This window comes from Pristis pectinata, chromosome 2 (assembly GCF_009764475.1).
Source record: "Pristis pectinata isolate sPriPec2 chromosome 2, sPriPec2.1.pri, whole genome shotgun sequence".
NCBI lineage: Eukaryota > Metazoa > Chordata > Chondrichthyes > Rhinopristiformes > Pristidae > Pristis > Pristis pectinata.
The window spans coordinates 62,487,930-62,501,734 of record NC_067406.1 but is presented as its reverse complement, the minus strand read 5'-3'; the positions used below and the strand labels follow the sequence as shown (position 1 = coordinate 62,501,734).

Here is a 13,805-nt window from a genome sequence, read left to right as displayed (position 1 = left end):
CTCAATATTATAATTTAAAGTTTGTGCTTTTCCTATAGTAAGCACTAGAGTGCCTTTTGTTTTCTGAAATGTTTTCATATATAAATCAGCTCTTTTCTGAGCAGCCATGGAATATTATGATGGTGTTTATAGAAAAAACCTTTTGTCCTTGGTTAACTTAGACTTTGTATGCCAGAGAAATCACATTGATACTGATATTCCTGTTATTACAAGTGGGAAATGTGCTTGAAATTTTGTATTATTATTGAAACTTAAATTTTTTCAGGTACAGCAGGGTAGAACTGGAAATCCTGAGAAAGAACCAGAGATACCACCCCCCAAGATGGATTTCCCTTCTCCTCCAAATCGTTTCAGAGCAGGACCTCCACCCAACAGGTTAGAAAATAAACAAATGCAGGTCCACTGGAAATATTTCCATTTCTTCTAATAGTTGTTGCTGTTTTTGTAATACAGTGGAATAGAACGGTGAAATTTTGGCTCCAAATCCACAAAACATTTTTCTTGGATTTTGTCTAGAGAAAAGATTTTTGATGGTAAGAACTAATATAAAATGTGGTTTGGGGCTATAGTATTTGTGATGCTGAATTAAGAGCATCATACTGAAGCTTACTGATGCAGAACTAAAATACACTGTTGTGAATAATTGTTTCAGCTGCAACTTTTAGTGTCAGTGTAATTATGGGCACAAATATACAAACAGTGATAGAATCACAGAGTAATACAGCATGGAAATAGGCCCTTTGGCTCAACTCGTCCATGTCATCCATTTGCTGCATTTGGCCTATGTTGTTCTAAACCTTTCCTATCCATGTACTTATCCAAATGTTGTTGTTATAGCTGCCTCAACTACTTTCTCTGGCAGCTCATTGCATATATGTACCACCCTCTGTGTGAAGTTATTGCCTCTCAGGTCCCTTTTATATCATTCCCTTCTAACCTTAAATCTACAGTATGCCCTCTTGTTTTCAGTTCCCTGTGTGCACAGACTGTGTGCACATTCACATATTTGTGTTTGGTCATGCTGCAAATTGTGTCACTTTTTTAAAAAAGTGCCTTGCATAGCTGTAATTTTGTACAGAAGTGTGAAGTACAAGTCTTGCACTAAAAGGTTCTGTTTTATTTGAAATACATTAATACTACATTAATGGAAGGCTCACACAAGTTTTTTTGAGTTTTACACTCAATGTGCTTACTCCTTTAAAGCTTGGAATGGATTTCTTTTGAATATAAAATCTTGGGAATCAAAGCACAGAATGAGGTTCCGGTTAAATGCTAGCCTTTCAGGTGTATCTATTTCCAGTCTCAATTTAAATAATTAAATCTACTTCAATGGCTGCATGAAATGATGCATTTTAAATTTCAATGAAGATGCATGTGGGAAATTCTTCAAGATCTCACTTTTATTCTTCTCCTGATACTCTTTTAGTCTTTGCTTTCTAATTGTGAGGCAGTGTTTCTGAAACAAAAACTTTCTCTTCCTTGGCTCTCAAATTTGAAGGAGAAATGGTTTAGATTTGGAGTACTCAATTTTGTGTATGCTTCATTTCTTTATGCTATTTCATTTTTACTGTAAATAGTTTTGATATTAAATTTATTGGCATCTTTATTTTCATGCATGTGATTGAAGCTGTTAGTTTGTTTCTATACTTATTCTTGGATTGCAGTAACATTTGAAAGTGGATGTGTAGCAGGCTGTCTGACTTAAATGCTAACCTGAAGTGAAAATGCTTTTGCATGGGACATTCTTGATTCACATTAATTAGTGCTCGGAAATTGAGGATGGGTTCAACCTAATAATTACCATTGATCATTTTTGCAGTTAGGTACAGATAAATTTTCAAACCACGTTCATGTACATTTTAAGTTCTGCCTTGATGCTGGAACTTGATTTAGAAAGTTTTTTTTAAAAAGCAAAAAAAAACAACTGCTGGAAGAATTCCAGTCGAGCAGCATCTGTGGAGGCAAGGGGATGGTCAATGTAACATTAGTTAGTCTTGACCCGTAACATCAACCATCCCTTTGCCTCCACAGATGCTGCTTGATCCACTGAGGCCTTCCAGCAGTTTTTTTTTGGTCCAGATTCCAGCCTCTGCAGTCTCTTGTGTCTCTAATCTAATCTTCCTTTTGACAAACCTGTGCTTTTAGTTTGTTTTTTTTTCCCCCACTGTAATTAAATAAATTGAGATGAAGTTTGGCCAAGAAATCGGTCACACTGTTGGTTTTCGAGTTGTACTCAGCTTTCTAAGTTACCAGAATGACAGGCAGGAAGCGTGTGCCCACTTCGGATTGGATCTCTGCTTTCCACCATATTGGGCAAGCATAAACATGCCTTCTTTCATTCCACCACCCTTGCATCCACCAAAACAGGTCCTTTACAGTGGGCCTGCTTGGGGCTTCATGCACAGTGCTTGGAGAGCAAGTTTCCTGTATGGTGTAATGTCTAAAAATAAGTTTTCCTGAATGTTGTCAAAGATGCTTATGCACAGTTTTTTCGAAAGATGGTTCAGTTGGGATCTAATTAACTTGGACATTTTGCAGTTATTTCTCATTTTAATTGCAAAATACTTAAGCTTGTCAGGTTCTGGTGAACAATACAGGAGATCGTTTGGTATGGTGAAGTAGTGTTTTCAATGGCTCACCATTGGGGTTTACATTCTTTATCTTAAAACAAAGACTGCCTACTTTCAGCTCTCTAAATTACTCACCTTGGCACCTACCTCAGCTTTTTGCTGTGGAAACTTTCAACTTTGCTTTTGATATCTCCTGACTTGACTGCTCCAGTGCTTTCCAAGTGATTCTCCCATTTTCCACCCTTTAGGAAGAAACTCGGGCAAAATTATGTTGCCCCTGTCCTAATTCATAAATCTTATTTGTTCCTTCACCCCTCTTCATCGTGATCTTTGTTGGCTCCTGATCCATCAGTATTTTGGTTTTAACTATCATCTGCTTGCGATTGAATCCTTCCACTGTCCCTATCGTTTCCTGCCAACTCAACCCCTTTCTCAAAATATTGTATTCCTCCAATTTTGACCTTTTTCAACCCTATTTTATTCATTTCTTTGGGACATTTTACTGGGTTAAAAGTGATAATAAAATGGGTATTCTAAGAAAGTGTCATTTAATTAATGGATAAATTGCATTTGAAAGCAGTTGAAGTATTGTAACTGGTTTGGCAAAAATACTTTTTAGTGAAGGAAGAAGACTCTGGTGGAAAGAGCATTAAATTAAGACAAATTTATTGTATACAATAATGCTGTCTTTGCTTTAATATTTTTGTTTCCAATTTGCTGATAAGTGTTGCATGCTGTTGCTCAATTTAAAGGGCCTTTCAGCTGTCATTGGGATTGGTCACAAGCCTGAAATCTAGTCTGTAGTGATGTCTTGCACTTTGGGAATCATTAAGTATGCAAAAGATGTTAATTTGCTGTTGTTACTGTTGTATGTGTTTGTTGCCACTAGTTTAATCTATAACATGTTTTTCAGAAGGCTGTCTGGGTCTATTGAGGTTATTGGAGGCCAATTAATAACCATTGCTCGTGTGGAAGGCAGACGTCGTGACAGGGGTGGAGCAGATGAAAATACCATCCAGGTTTGTTATATTTTCCAATGACTTCTGTAAGATATCATATGGGTTATGCTTTAAACAGATTATTTATTTTAAAAACAGCAGTTATTTTATATTTCAGCGGGTGGAGGCAATTCCAAGTGATTTGCTTTATAGGAAGTTTAGCTCTAAGAATTCTTTTATAAGTAAATCAAACTTTCAAATTGTTTCAATAAGCTTGAACCTCTATTTCCATTTGAACATTTCTGATGAAATTTGTAGTTACAGATGGTATCAGTATTATATCTGGCAGGCAAGATGTTTGTTAAAAGGCTCTGAAGTAGAATTTAATGTTCACAATTCTGGAAGTGTCCTAGTTTTGCTTCCTTTTTTTCCCCCCATAATTAGCCTAGTAGCCTCATGAAATTCCTGTTGTTATCAGTGTTTTCAGCAACACAACATTTATTGAAACCAGGATTGTAAATCTGCATTAAACAAACAATGAAGGCCTGAGTTGGCTATGATAGATTGGGAAACTAACTTAAAAGAAATGACAGTGAACCAGTAAACGTTAATTTATAATGAATCAATTCATAGATTACAAATAATGTATACTTTAAGGGAAAGAAAAAAGTGGTCCATCCCTAGCTATGAGAAGAAGTTAAAGATAATATTCAATAAAAGGAAGAGGCTTATAATTTTGCCAAAAAATGACACTAAGCTTGGGAATTGGAAACATTTTAAAACCTCAGTATAGAATGACCAAGACTTTGATAAAAGGGAAAGGTGAATTCAATAGTAGGAACATAAAAGCTTTTAAAAGCCACTTTTATGAATATTTAAAAAAGGAAAAGATGAGCAATAGTTATTGTGGGTCCCTTGCAGGCTGAAACAGGAATTAATTGTACTGAGGAAAAGGAAATGGCAGAAAAAAAACCAACTATTTTCCATCTGTCGTCATGGAAATGGAGAAAATAGGTCTAAAGTAATTGAGGTGCTCAAAGAAATTAGCATTTTTTAAAAATAAACTTGGCATTGAAAAAAGTCAGGTGATCAATCCATGGTACCTGATAGCCTGTACTTTGGGTTTTAAAAGAATCGATAATGTAAGTGGTGGATGCACTTGTCATCTTCTGAATTTCTACAGATTGGAAGATAGTAAATGTAACCGTATTATTTAAGAAAGGAGATGGAGAGAAAGTGAGGTCACTTCATCACCGGTAGTAGGGAAATTGCTGGAATCTATTAGCTAGGTGGTGACAGGATACTTGCAAAATAATAATGGGAATTGGCAGAGTCAGCATGTCATTATGTTGAACAAATTTGATGAAATATTTTGAATTTTTAACTGGTAGAATAGTTTATTTGGACCTTCAGAAGGCTTTTGATAAGGTCTCAAGAGATTACTAGAGTGCACGATATTGAGCATAATATACCGACTTGGGTTGAGGTTTGGTTAATAAATAGAAAACAGTAGGAATAAATGGGTTATGTTTGACTTGGGAGATTTACTCCAGGGATCTGTGCTAGGCCCCAGGTGTTCATAATCTCTGTCAATAATTTGGATGAGGGAATCAAGTTGAACAATACAAAGCCTTGTGATATTGCAGAGGATACAGGGAAGCTTCAAAGATACGTAGCCAGGCTAAATGAAAGGACAAGGAAATGCCAAATGGAATGTGATGTCAAAAATTTGAATTTGCCCACTTTGGTCAAAGAAATAGAAGGGTGGTGTATTTTTTTTCAATCGTGTAAGATTTGAGAGGCATTGACGTTCAGAGGACCCAGATTCTTGTACATAATCTGCAGTTTCAGTAAGCAAGTAAGAAGGCAATTGACGTATTAGCCTTTATTGTAAAAAGGATTTGAGCAGAAGAACAGGAATGTCTTTCTCCAAGTATATGAAGCCATGCTAAGATTGCATCTGAAATTTGTGTACAGGTCTGGTCTCCTGCCTAAGAGAAATAAGCTTGCAATAGAGTGCAGCAAAAATTCACTATATTGTTTTGTAAAATGTTGCAATGTTATAGGAGGAGAGACGAAGCAGTCTAGGCCTGTCTTGAGTATAAAAGAATGATATTGTGGAAATTTACAGAATTCTACAAGTGGTTTCATAGGGTAGATGAGGAACAAATATTAATCCTGGCTAAGGTGTCTAGAACCAGGGGTCACACACTCAAAATTTGGGAGAGATGAGAAGAAATTTTTTCACACATTGGTCAGTATTTCTGTCTTTAAGATGATCAGCAAGCAACTGAGCTTCCACAGATTCAGTGCCTTTAGATTTTAAGGGAATTGACGGGGAATGGGGTTAGCGTAGGAAAATAATGCTGAGGTAAAAGATCACAAATGATCCTATTTAGCAGAAAGGGCTGGATGGGCTGAATAGACTATTCATGCTCCTGTTTCTTATGTTCTTTTATTACGATCACTGTTACCTCGAAGGTCTGTTTAAAATTGTCAATTAACCCTATCATCACTAGATGTAAAATAGCCAAGGAGTCATTTTAATATTGAAAAATGTTTTTAACATTATGTGAACTTGTTCTCCAAGCTAGTTTTGCCACTTTGGTTTGTCTCCTATAGAAGACTACAAATTCCCTTGATTATTGCATTTCATTTGTTATTTGCATCTATACTTTCCCATCTTATACTCTGTGCAGCACTTAAGATTAAAGTACATGCTGTTCCCATTATTATTTTCTTCCATTCTGTTATTTCTTAATTCCACCCATACTAAGTCTACATCCTGATTTTTCGAGGCCGAGTTCCTTTCTCATTGTTGCCCTGATCTCATTCTTTATTATCATGACTTCCTTTTCTAATGTGCCTGTTTTTCTATAAGTGTAGGCATTTCAGCATATTCATTTCATATGTTGGTCTTAATTCAACCTCTACCTTTGCAATGGCTCCTGAACTGAACCCATTTTTCTCTGCTTATGGCATTCACTCGGCTCTGTTTAAATTTTTTTAAATTCAAATTTTATCATCTTTCTTTCCCAAAGGATCCTTTTAACCCTATCATCACACAATGTTAGATCTAAAATAGCCTGTTCCCTGGTTGATTTCTTAATGTACTGTTCCAGAAAATTATCTTGAATGCAATGTAAGAATGCTCTCCGTATGCATAATTTTGAAATGACCCTTTTCCCTGGTGTGGCTTTAATTGCTGAAGCTCTGCTCCCAGCGTTAAACTCTGCCCCTTCCTAATGCAATCTACTTTATTTAATCATATTGCTGATGTTATGTAGCATATTTTCTGTTTAGACTTAGTTATAGAGAAATACAGCATAGAAACTGGACTTTGAGTCCATGCTGACTATCAACCACCCATTTTTTATTCTCCCCGCATTTTAATCGACTTCCATATTCCCTTAAAGCTATTTAAATCAAGAAAAATGAATGGACAGTAATAGTAAGATGATCCTATATCTAAATGGAGATTATCCTAAAAGATGCAAAATCAATTTGTAAGGACTGCAGTTAAATACTTTCTCATTCTGTCTTTCTAAACACACCAGATATGTCAAAGTTGTAACATGATCCTGAGGCCCCTTGCATCCCAACACACCAGCACTCGCCTTTCTCGTAAAAACTTTTGAAATAAGTGTATGTAAAGATGGCTTTGTTAACTAGCCAATGCTTGATTTTAAGAAACTGACTAAAATGTTTGACTTGATTCCAACTTCATCTTTATAAGTGTACATTTAATTATAAATTTAATTTATTTTCCTTTCTCTAAAGGTTATCGGAGACCACCCAGTACCAGAATTTAATAACAATAACACTGCCAAGCGTCCTTCATTTATGCCTCCAGGGGCACCTCCACCTCATATGACTGGTCCACCTCCCCCGTTCCTGCCCCCTCCTCCACCTGTCAATACGGGACCTCCAATTCTTCATCCACCAGGTTAGAGTCTTGCATGTAGTTTTGGTTTGAAAATGCACATTTTCCTTTTGATGTTTGACTTTCTGTTAGTTTACATAAAGGTCAGCCTGAGAATTTTGGATCTTGGTTCTGTTGGGGGAAACAATGCAGGTAATACCTTAATTTTCATTTAATTGAAGAAGGCTTGAAATATTAAATTTGGTGGTGGAAGATTAACACATTTCAATGCAATATGCTTGAACTTTGCCACAGACCATTTGATTAAAACACGATTTAATTTTCCTCTAATTTAACCTAGCACCTCTAAGGCAAAAATTGCCTTGGCCTAGGAATTTCATCATGCAACTCAATAGTTCTATGAATTGAAATTCTGATCAGTAAATGCAAATATGCACCCCAGCTCACTTAAGGAAATTTTTTTCTGAATTCTGTGCATCAGCCTAAAGACAGACTACCGAGCATATGTAGTGACTTCATAGAATACAATGTATGTTTTGATGCCACTTGTGCAAAATTCTGGTGTCCATTCATGAGCCACAAATGGTGTTGGTCTTGCAAACCAAACCAATGCAGACCTGGACCTGAGGCATGCTTCGGGATTACCATCCCCTTTCAGGTAGGTCCTCCTCAAAGTGAATTTTTTTTTCTAGTTCATTCCCATCCTTCTGTCTATCACCAATATCCTTGGGGAACCAGACCCCCAATTACCCCTCTGCCTGACTAGCCCTCAACCCCAAGTCATTCCTTCACCTGGCCATGCCAGGTCCTCTGATCTGAAAGCATTTTTGCACTCTCCTTTTGATTATATTTTAGGAAGAAGCTCTTAAATTTAAAATGCATGTTGATAACAGTTGTGTTTAAGAAAGCGTAGTTGTCATGCTATATAATTAGGGGATTTATAGTGGATTTTGTCCTTCAACAGACAAAATCATAAGTTGTTTGCCATTCTGTGTTAATTTTATGGATGAGTACTAATTGCTGACCTAAGGCAAATAATAGATTTTTATCCTTTTATATAAATGTGCAATTTTGAATGAAAGCATAAAAAATACTGGACTTGTATTTACTTGTTAAGCTTAGGAACCTGATGTTCTAGTTGACATCTGTTATGTGACTTTGGCTCATGCCTAGCTGTATTTTAATTGTGCTGTTTCCAGTTTCTAAATCTTCAAAGCAGTTTCTAAAATAGAACTAAAATCTGTGGGTTCAATGAAAAAAGACTGCTGTTACCTGTGAATAGCATGCTTGTGCCAAAATCTTTAAATCACTACAAATATAAAACATCCTGTGGAAACCTCTTTGAAAGTTGTACTAAACCAAGCACCATTTTATCAAACTTTATTTACTAAGTTTGTAGTTTGTGTTGTCTTTTTTTTATTGAGCTTGTAGTTTCTTTAAAAAAAAGGCAGTTACATGTACTGTTTTGCATTTTTATATGTAATCTATTTTGTTCATATCAATCAAGAAAATAACAATTTTTTTATTATTATATTGGAACATGTGTTGTATCAGATTTCCCACCCTACCAATACTATGGAGTCAGGGAATTAACCTTGGCTCAAATGAGGAATGTCAAGGGGCATGTCATGGGCATGCCATGAACAAACACTAGCCAAATGTGAAAATAAGGTGCATCTACAATGCACAACTAACTTCTAAACTAAATGGCAGAAGTAGCCTGTTGTAGGCAAAACCAGAAGCAATAGTTCAGATAAAATCTCTGCAACTTTGCCACATCCAATTGTGAATGCTGGTGGACAGCTAAACAAATAAGAGGAGGTGCCATGAAAATCCTTGTCCTTGGTGAACTCAGTTCCCAACAAATGCCTCAATATATTAAATTCATTCTATGCGAAATCAAGAAGCAGTTAAATGCCTTTGAGTGAAGGCTATGAACCTTGGTGACATTCTGACTGAAGACTTTTACTTCAAATTTAGCCATATCCCTTGCCAAATTGTTTCAGTACATCACTGGCATCTAATCAACAGTATGGAAAATTTCTGAGGTTTAGCTCTCCATTAAAAGCTGGACAAATGCAATCAATCACTGTCCCATTGGGCTACTTTCATTCATCAGTAGAGTGACAGTGTTATTGACAGTGATATCAGTTGACACTTTCATGCTACCAATAGGTTCACTTGACGTTTGAGTTTCTGTCAGGACCACTGTTTAAGACCTCGTTGTAGCCTTAGTCCAAACTTGGACTAAAGAACTGAGTTCCAGAGGTGACTGACTGCCATTTATTATCAAGGCACAATTTGACCACTTTTGTCATTGATGAAGCCAAGTAAAATTGATTATTAGAATTAAGAAAACCTGCCTACTGACTGAGATAATACCTTGAATAAAAGAAGATGATTGTTTATCAAATGTCAATCTTCTCAGGCTCCAGACATCTGGAGTTTTCAGGATAGTTGCATAGACCCAACAATTTTTAACTGCTTCCTCAATGAATCGCCGCCATCACCACTTTTTTGGTAATGGCTGGATCAGGTCTTAATAATGGAACAGTTTATGTCCACTTGCACTAAGAACTAGGCAATGTTCAGGCTTGCGCTAATAAATGGCAAACAAAATTTGTGCCATAGAAGCCTTTTGAATGCTGCTTGTACAACAAAAGTCCAAGTTCCATCTTGAATTCATTATACTGAATTGTCAATCTCACTGAGGATTTCTGGAAGTCACCAAAATAGTCTGGCTATAAGAACAGGGTAGAGTCTAGGGAAGCTGTGGCATGTGACTTGTCACTTGACTTCCCAAAGGCTTTCCACTATCTACAAATCCACAAATCATGAGTGTGATGGAATATTCCACTTGCCTGAATGATTGCAAGTCCAATGATATTCAAAGATTAATGACAACTAGAATAAATCTGACATCTTGATGAGACATTCCATCCACTATCTTAAACATTCACTTCATCACCGACAATATGGCTGCAGTGCCAGTCACTGCCATGCAAAAAGTGTATTAGAAAAAAACTGATGTACGAATTGGGCATTAGTTGCTTTTTAAGTAAAGAATATATCTTCCTGAATTTTTTTAAAACCATTCAATACTGACTTTTTTTTTCCCCACCTCCCAAAAAAAACCTGATTATTTTAGAAGCTAGTTAGTAGTGGAGATTTACAGCATATCAGCAGTTTGGATGGCTGTGTCAGATCCAATCTGGGTTGTGACAATTTTGAGGTCTCAGTTGCAGAAAGCTTTTTTTTAAACACATTGAAGCTTATTGTATTCGTGTTGAGGGCTACTGCTGAATTGCATAAGAGTACTGAACAACCTTGATTTTTTTTTTAAGTTATCAATGTTAAAGTATTTCATGCGTTCAGTATGAGGTGAACAAGCTAATAAATAAAGTTAATTATCATATTTGCTGGATTAATTTAGATGCATGGTAAATACCATTTGGGCTTCCATTCCAGAAGAGCAAGTGTATTTACTTCAAATATGCGTGCTTCCACTGAAATGCTGGTCCTTGAAAAGCTAATCTGTCCAGATCATATATTAAGTGATATTTTTGTGGGCATGAAGTTAATCCCCTTAATATCCCAAACCTTGTGAGATTTTCATGGTCAATAAATGTTACATGCTGTGGCATTACAGTATATACTGTCTCAAATTTAAATAGTTTTGTTAAAAGATGCAGATTTTACCAAATCATGAATAATTAATCTATAAAGTTGAGAAAAGGTTGAGTAAATAGTTTTGTATATAACATTTTTAACAAAAACTTTTGTACCTGCTGTTAAACTATGGAACGTTCACATCTGGCACCCAGTTAAAGAAAAATAAATTGTTCACAGATGGCTTTCCTCTGATGTTGAACACTTGAGACTGATTGCAACTTCATATTTCAAACAGCTTTTGTTTTTCCATTGATCCATAAGGGTTAAGTTATCAACAATGACACTGGCTGCTTTGGAAAAAGATGGAGAATTATAGAGCTTTAGTTACTTGTTTCAAGTTTTTTAAGAAATTTTTATTTTGATCACATTAAGACCTTAGGAATAACTGTTGTCATCCGTGCATTGAGGTAGTAAAATAATAACAACCTCTCATTGACCCTAATATGTTGCACAGTTTATAGCTAATTAAAATTCAGAAAATAAATTCTGGCTTGCTTTTTAAACCTTTAATGAATTGGTGCTTCTCTCATTTTCCCCTTCAATTGCTTTTCTTCTCTCCTGGAAGTGGTAACACTGGAGCAAAATTCCATGTGCTTGTGCCTCCTTTCACCATCTTGTCTAAGTGACTGTTTTAAAATAAGCCATGCTGGTGTTTGTCAGCTGACCTTTATTGGGAACAGATATTGCAGGAGTTCAAAATTGTTTTCTGCAGGGTATGATCTGAACTGGTGTGGTACCTATTGGGATGATGTTTAATCTTTAGCTTCCTTTTCGGAAATACAATTGGCAAATGTTGTATGTGCCATTTTACTTGTGCCCGTTAATAGTAATTGGTGTTGCTTTTGAATTGTGTGGTATTTCATTTTTTGGTTTGCCTTTACCAGCATTGAACACTCCTAAGTTAAGCATAACACAGTCCGGAAATAGACTATATTTCGTATGCTTTGGTCTAAAACTGAGACTTGATTTAACTTGACCTTGGAAGAATGTTTTCAACTGTCCCAGTATATAAAGCCACTTTCAGTTTTGGCCAACTGTGTCTGTATCAATTTGTCGTTTATATGCATTTTGATTTACGTACCCATTGACCTTCCATTAAATGGACGTTTGATTCTCATCAGTTCATGCTTAATTTTGATAAAGACCCCAGTATGAAAGAACAAAGTGTTAACCTATTTTTTCCACTGAGCACCCAACTTTTACATTTTGTATATAAGAAAACAAAACTGCTGTACTATATGGTGTTAGTGACTCAATTCTCTTCTCCTTAGGAATGCCTTTAACTACTCCACCTCCAGGTATAGTTGCATATTTCTACCTAAACCATTGTCATACTGTGAAGTGTATTAAATATGTATATGTTTCTTTTTTTTTTCCCCCCTCCTCAAGCAGTCCCTTGGAGTCAGATGACTTGCTTCCACTCCAGTTCTGTGGGTTCTAAAGTGGCTGATGAAGCCAACGTGGGAGTCCCAGATCCTGTCACATTTGGGACAGGAGGTGCTTGATGGGTTGGGAGCATGGGTATTTTAGGACTTAATGTACTCCATCTGCTGTTTTTGCTGTGGCACTCTATACTTCTGATGAAGATGGTCAAGATTCTCTGTGCCATCCTGAATGCTCCTCCCTTCGCGTGGTCATAGGTGAGGAATTCTTATGAATCAGTAGGGATGTTCACTTTTCAAGGAAACTTTGAGGACATTGTTGAATTGCTTCCTTGTCATCTTGGTAATCTCTTGGTATTGATGAAGATCGGGGCAGAGTGCTTCTATGCAGGGGCCTGGTGTCAGGCATCCAAATCACTTGGTCTTCCTGTTGGAGCCAGCTGAGTGTAATTAGAGCCTTGTTGCTGGGCTGGGGGAGGATCATAACATTGGTTCACTTATCCAGCTAGTGAATTTGAAGGACTCTAAAGAGACTATTGATAGTACTTCTCCAGTGCTTGGAGGTGCCTGCTATAAGGAGTCCATGTCTTGGAAGGACAGAGATTGCTTTTGTTCAATAAACCCTGGGCTTTGTACTGAGTATGATGTCTTGAACTGCAAACTCACTTTTCCTTGTTCACCCAAAGACTTTAACTGAATTTCTTTATCAATGTCAATCTTAGCTGAGAACTGGGTCCTGAGATGCAGGAAGTTTTTTTTGTTTCTAGGGTCTCATTAGTGATGGGGTTGGGGGAGTAGGTGTTGTGCAGTGGGGCAGGTTGATAGGGAACCTTTTATTTTTCAGATGTTAACTAGGAGGCCAATTCTTTCATATGCTTCAGTGGACAATGGACAAGCTGATATTTACTTCAGAGGTCGGATTCTGGGTGGATACACAATTGTTACCTCTATGCTGAAGTTTGACTGAGGTTGGACAGACCTTGGTTCTGGAGTGGAAGTGATGCAAGTTAGTGTTTCCCATTTGTCTTTGTACATTTAGGTTCACTCTGTTGGAGGTGAGGTGCAGCATTGCAGTGAGAAAGATTTAGAAATGTATTAAAGCAATAATACATTCCTGCTTGATGCTAGTCTGCACTGAGATTGGGTCTATTCTGGATCTATTAGTAAAAATCACAACTTGCATGCCGTCCTTCAGTGGACTCGGGAAGGAGATGGATTTCTGAGGCAGCCAGATTAGAAGTGGATACTCCACAGTCTCTCTTAACAGATTTGGTGAGGTAAATTAAAAAAAACGCATGCAGGGATGGATGCTGCTATGAATTTCTCTTGGAGTTGTGCAGTAATGATCACTTCCATTATA

General features: G+C 36.7%; 1 protein-coding gene across 3 annotated transcripts in view; it reads left to right on the top strand.

The window, feature by feature from the left end:
* fip1l1a (FIP1 like 1a (S. cerevisiae)) overlaps window positions 1-13,805 on the top strand; it is a 72,053-nt gene that overhangs the window by 16,934 nt on the left and 41,314 nt on the right. For 2 of the 3 annotated variants that reach the window (XM_052045641.1, XM_052045624.1), the window contains exons 8-11: window positions 266-375; window positions 3,484-3,589; window positions 7,289-7,454; window positions 12,335-12,361. In XM_052045641.1, coding sequence (XP_051901601.1) covers window positions 266-375; window positions 3,484-3,589; window positions 7,289-7,454; window positions 12,335-12,361 — 409 coding nt within the window. The remainder of the gene's footprint in view (window positions 1-265; window positions 376-3,483; window positions 3,590-7,288; window positions 7,455-12,334; window positions 12,362-13,805) is intronic. The other variant, XM_052045632.1, reaches the window with a different exon arrangement.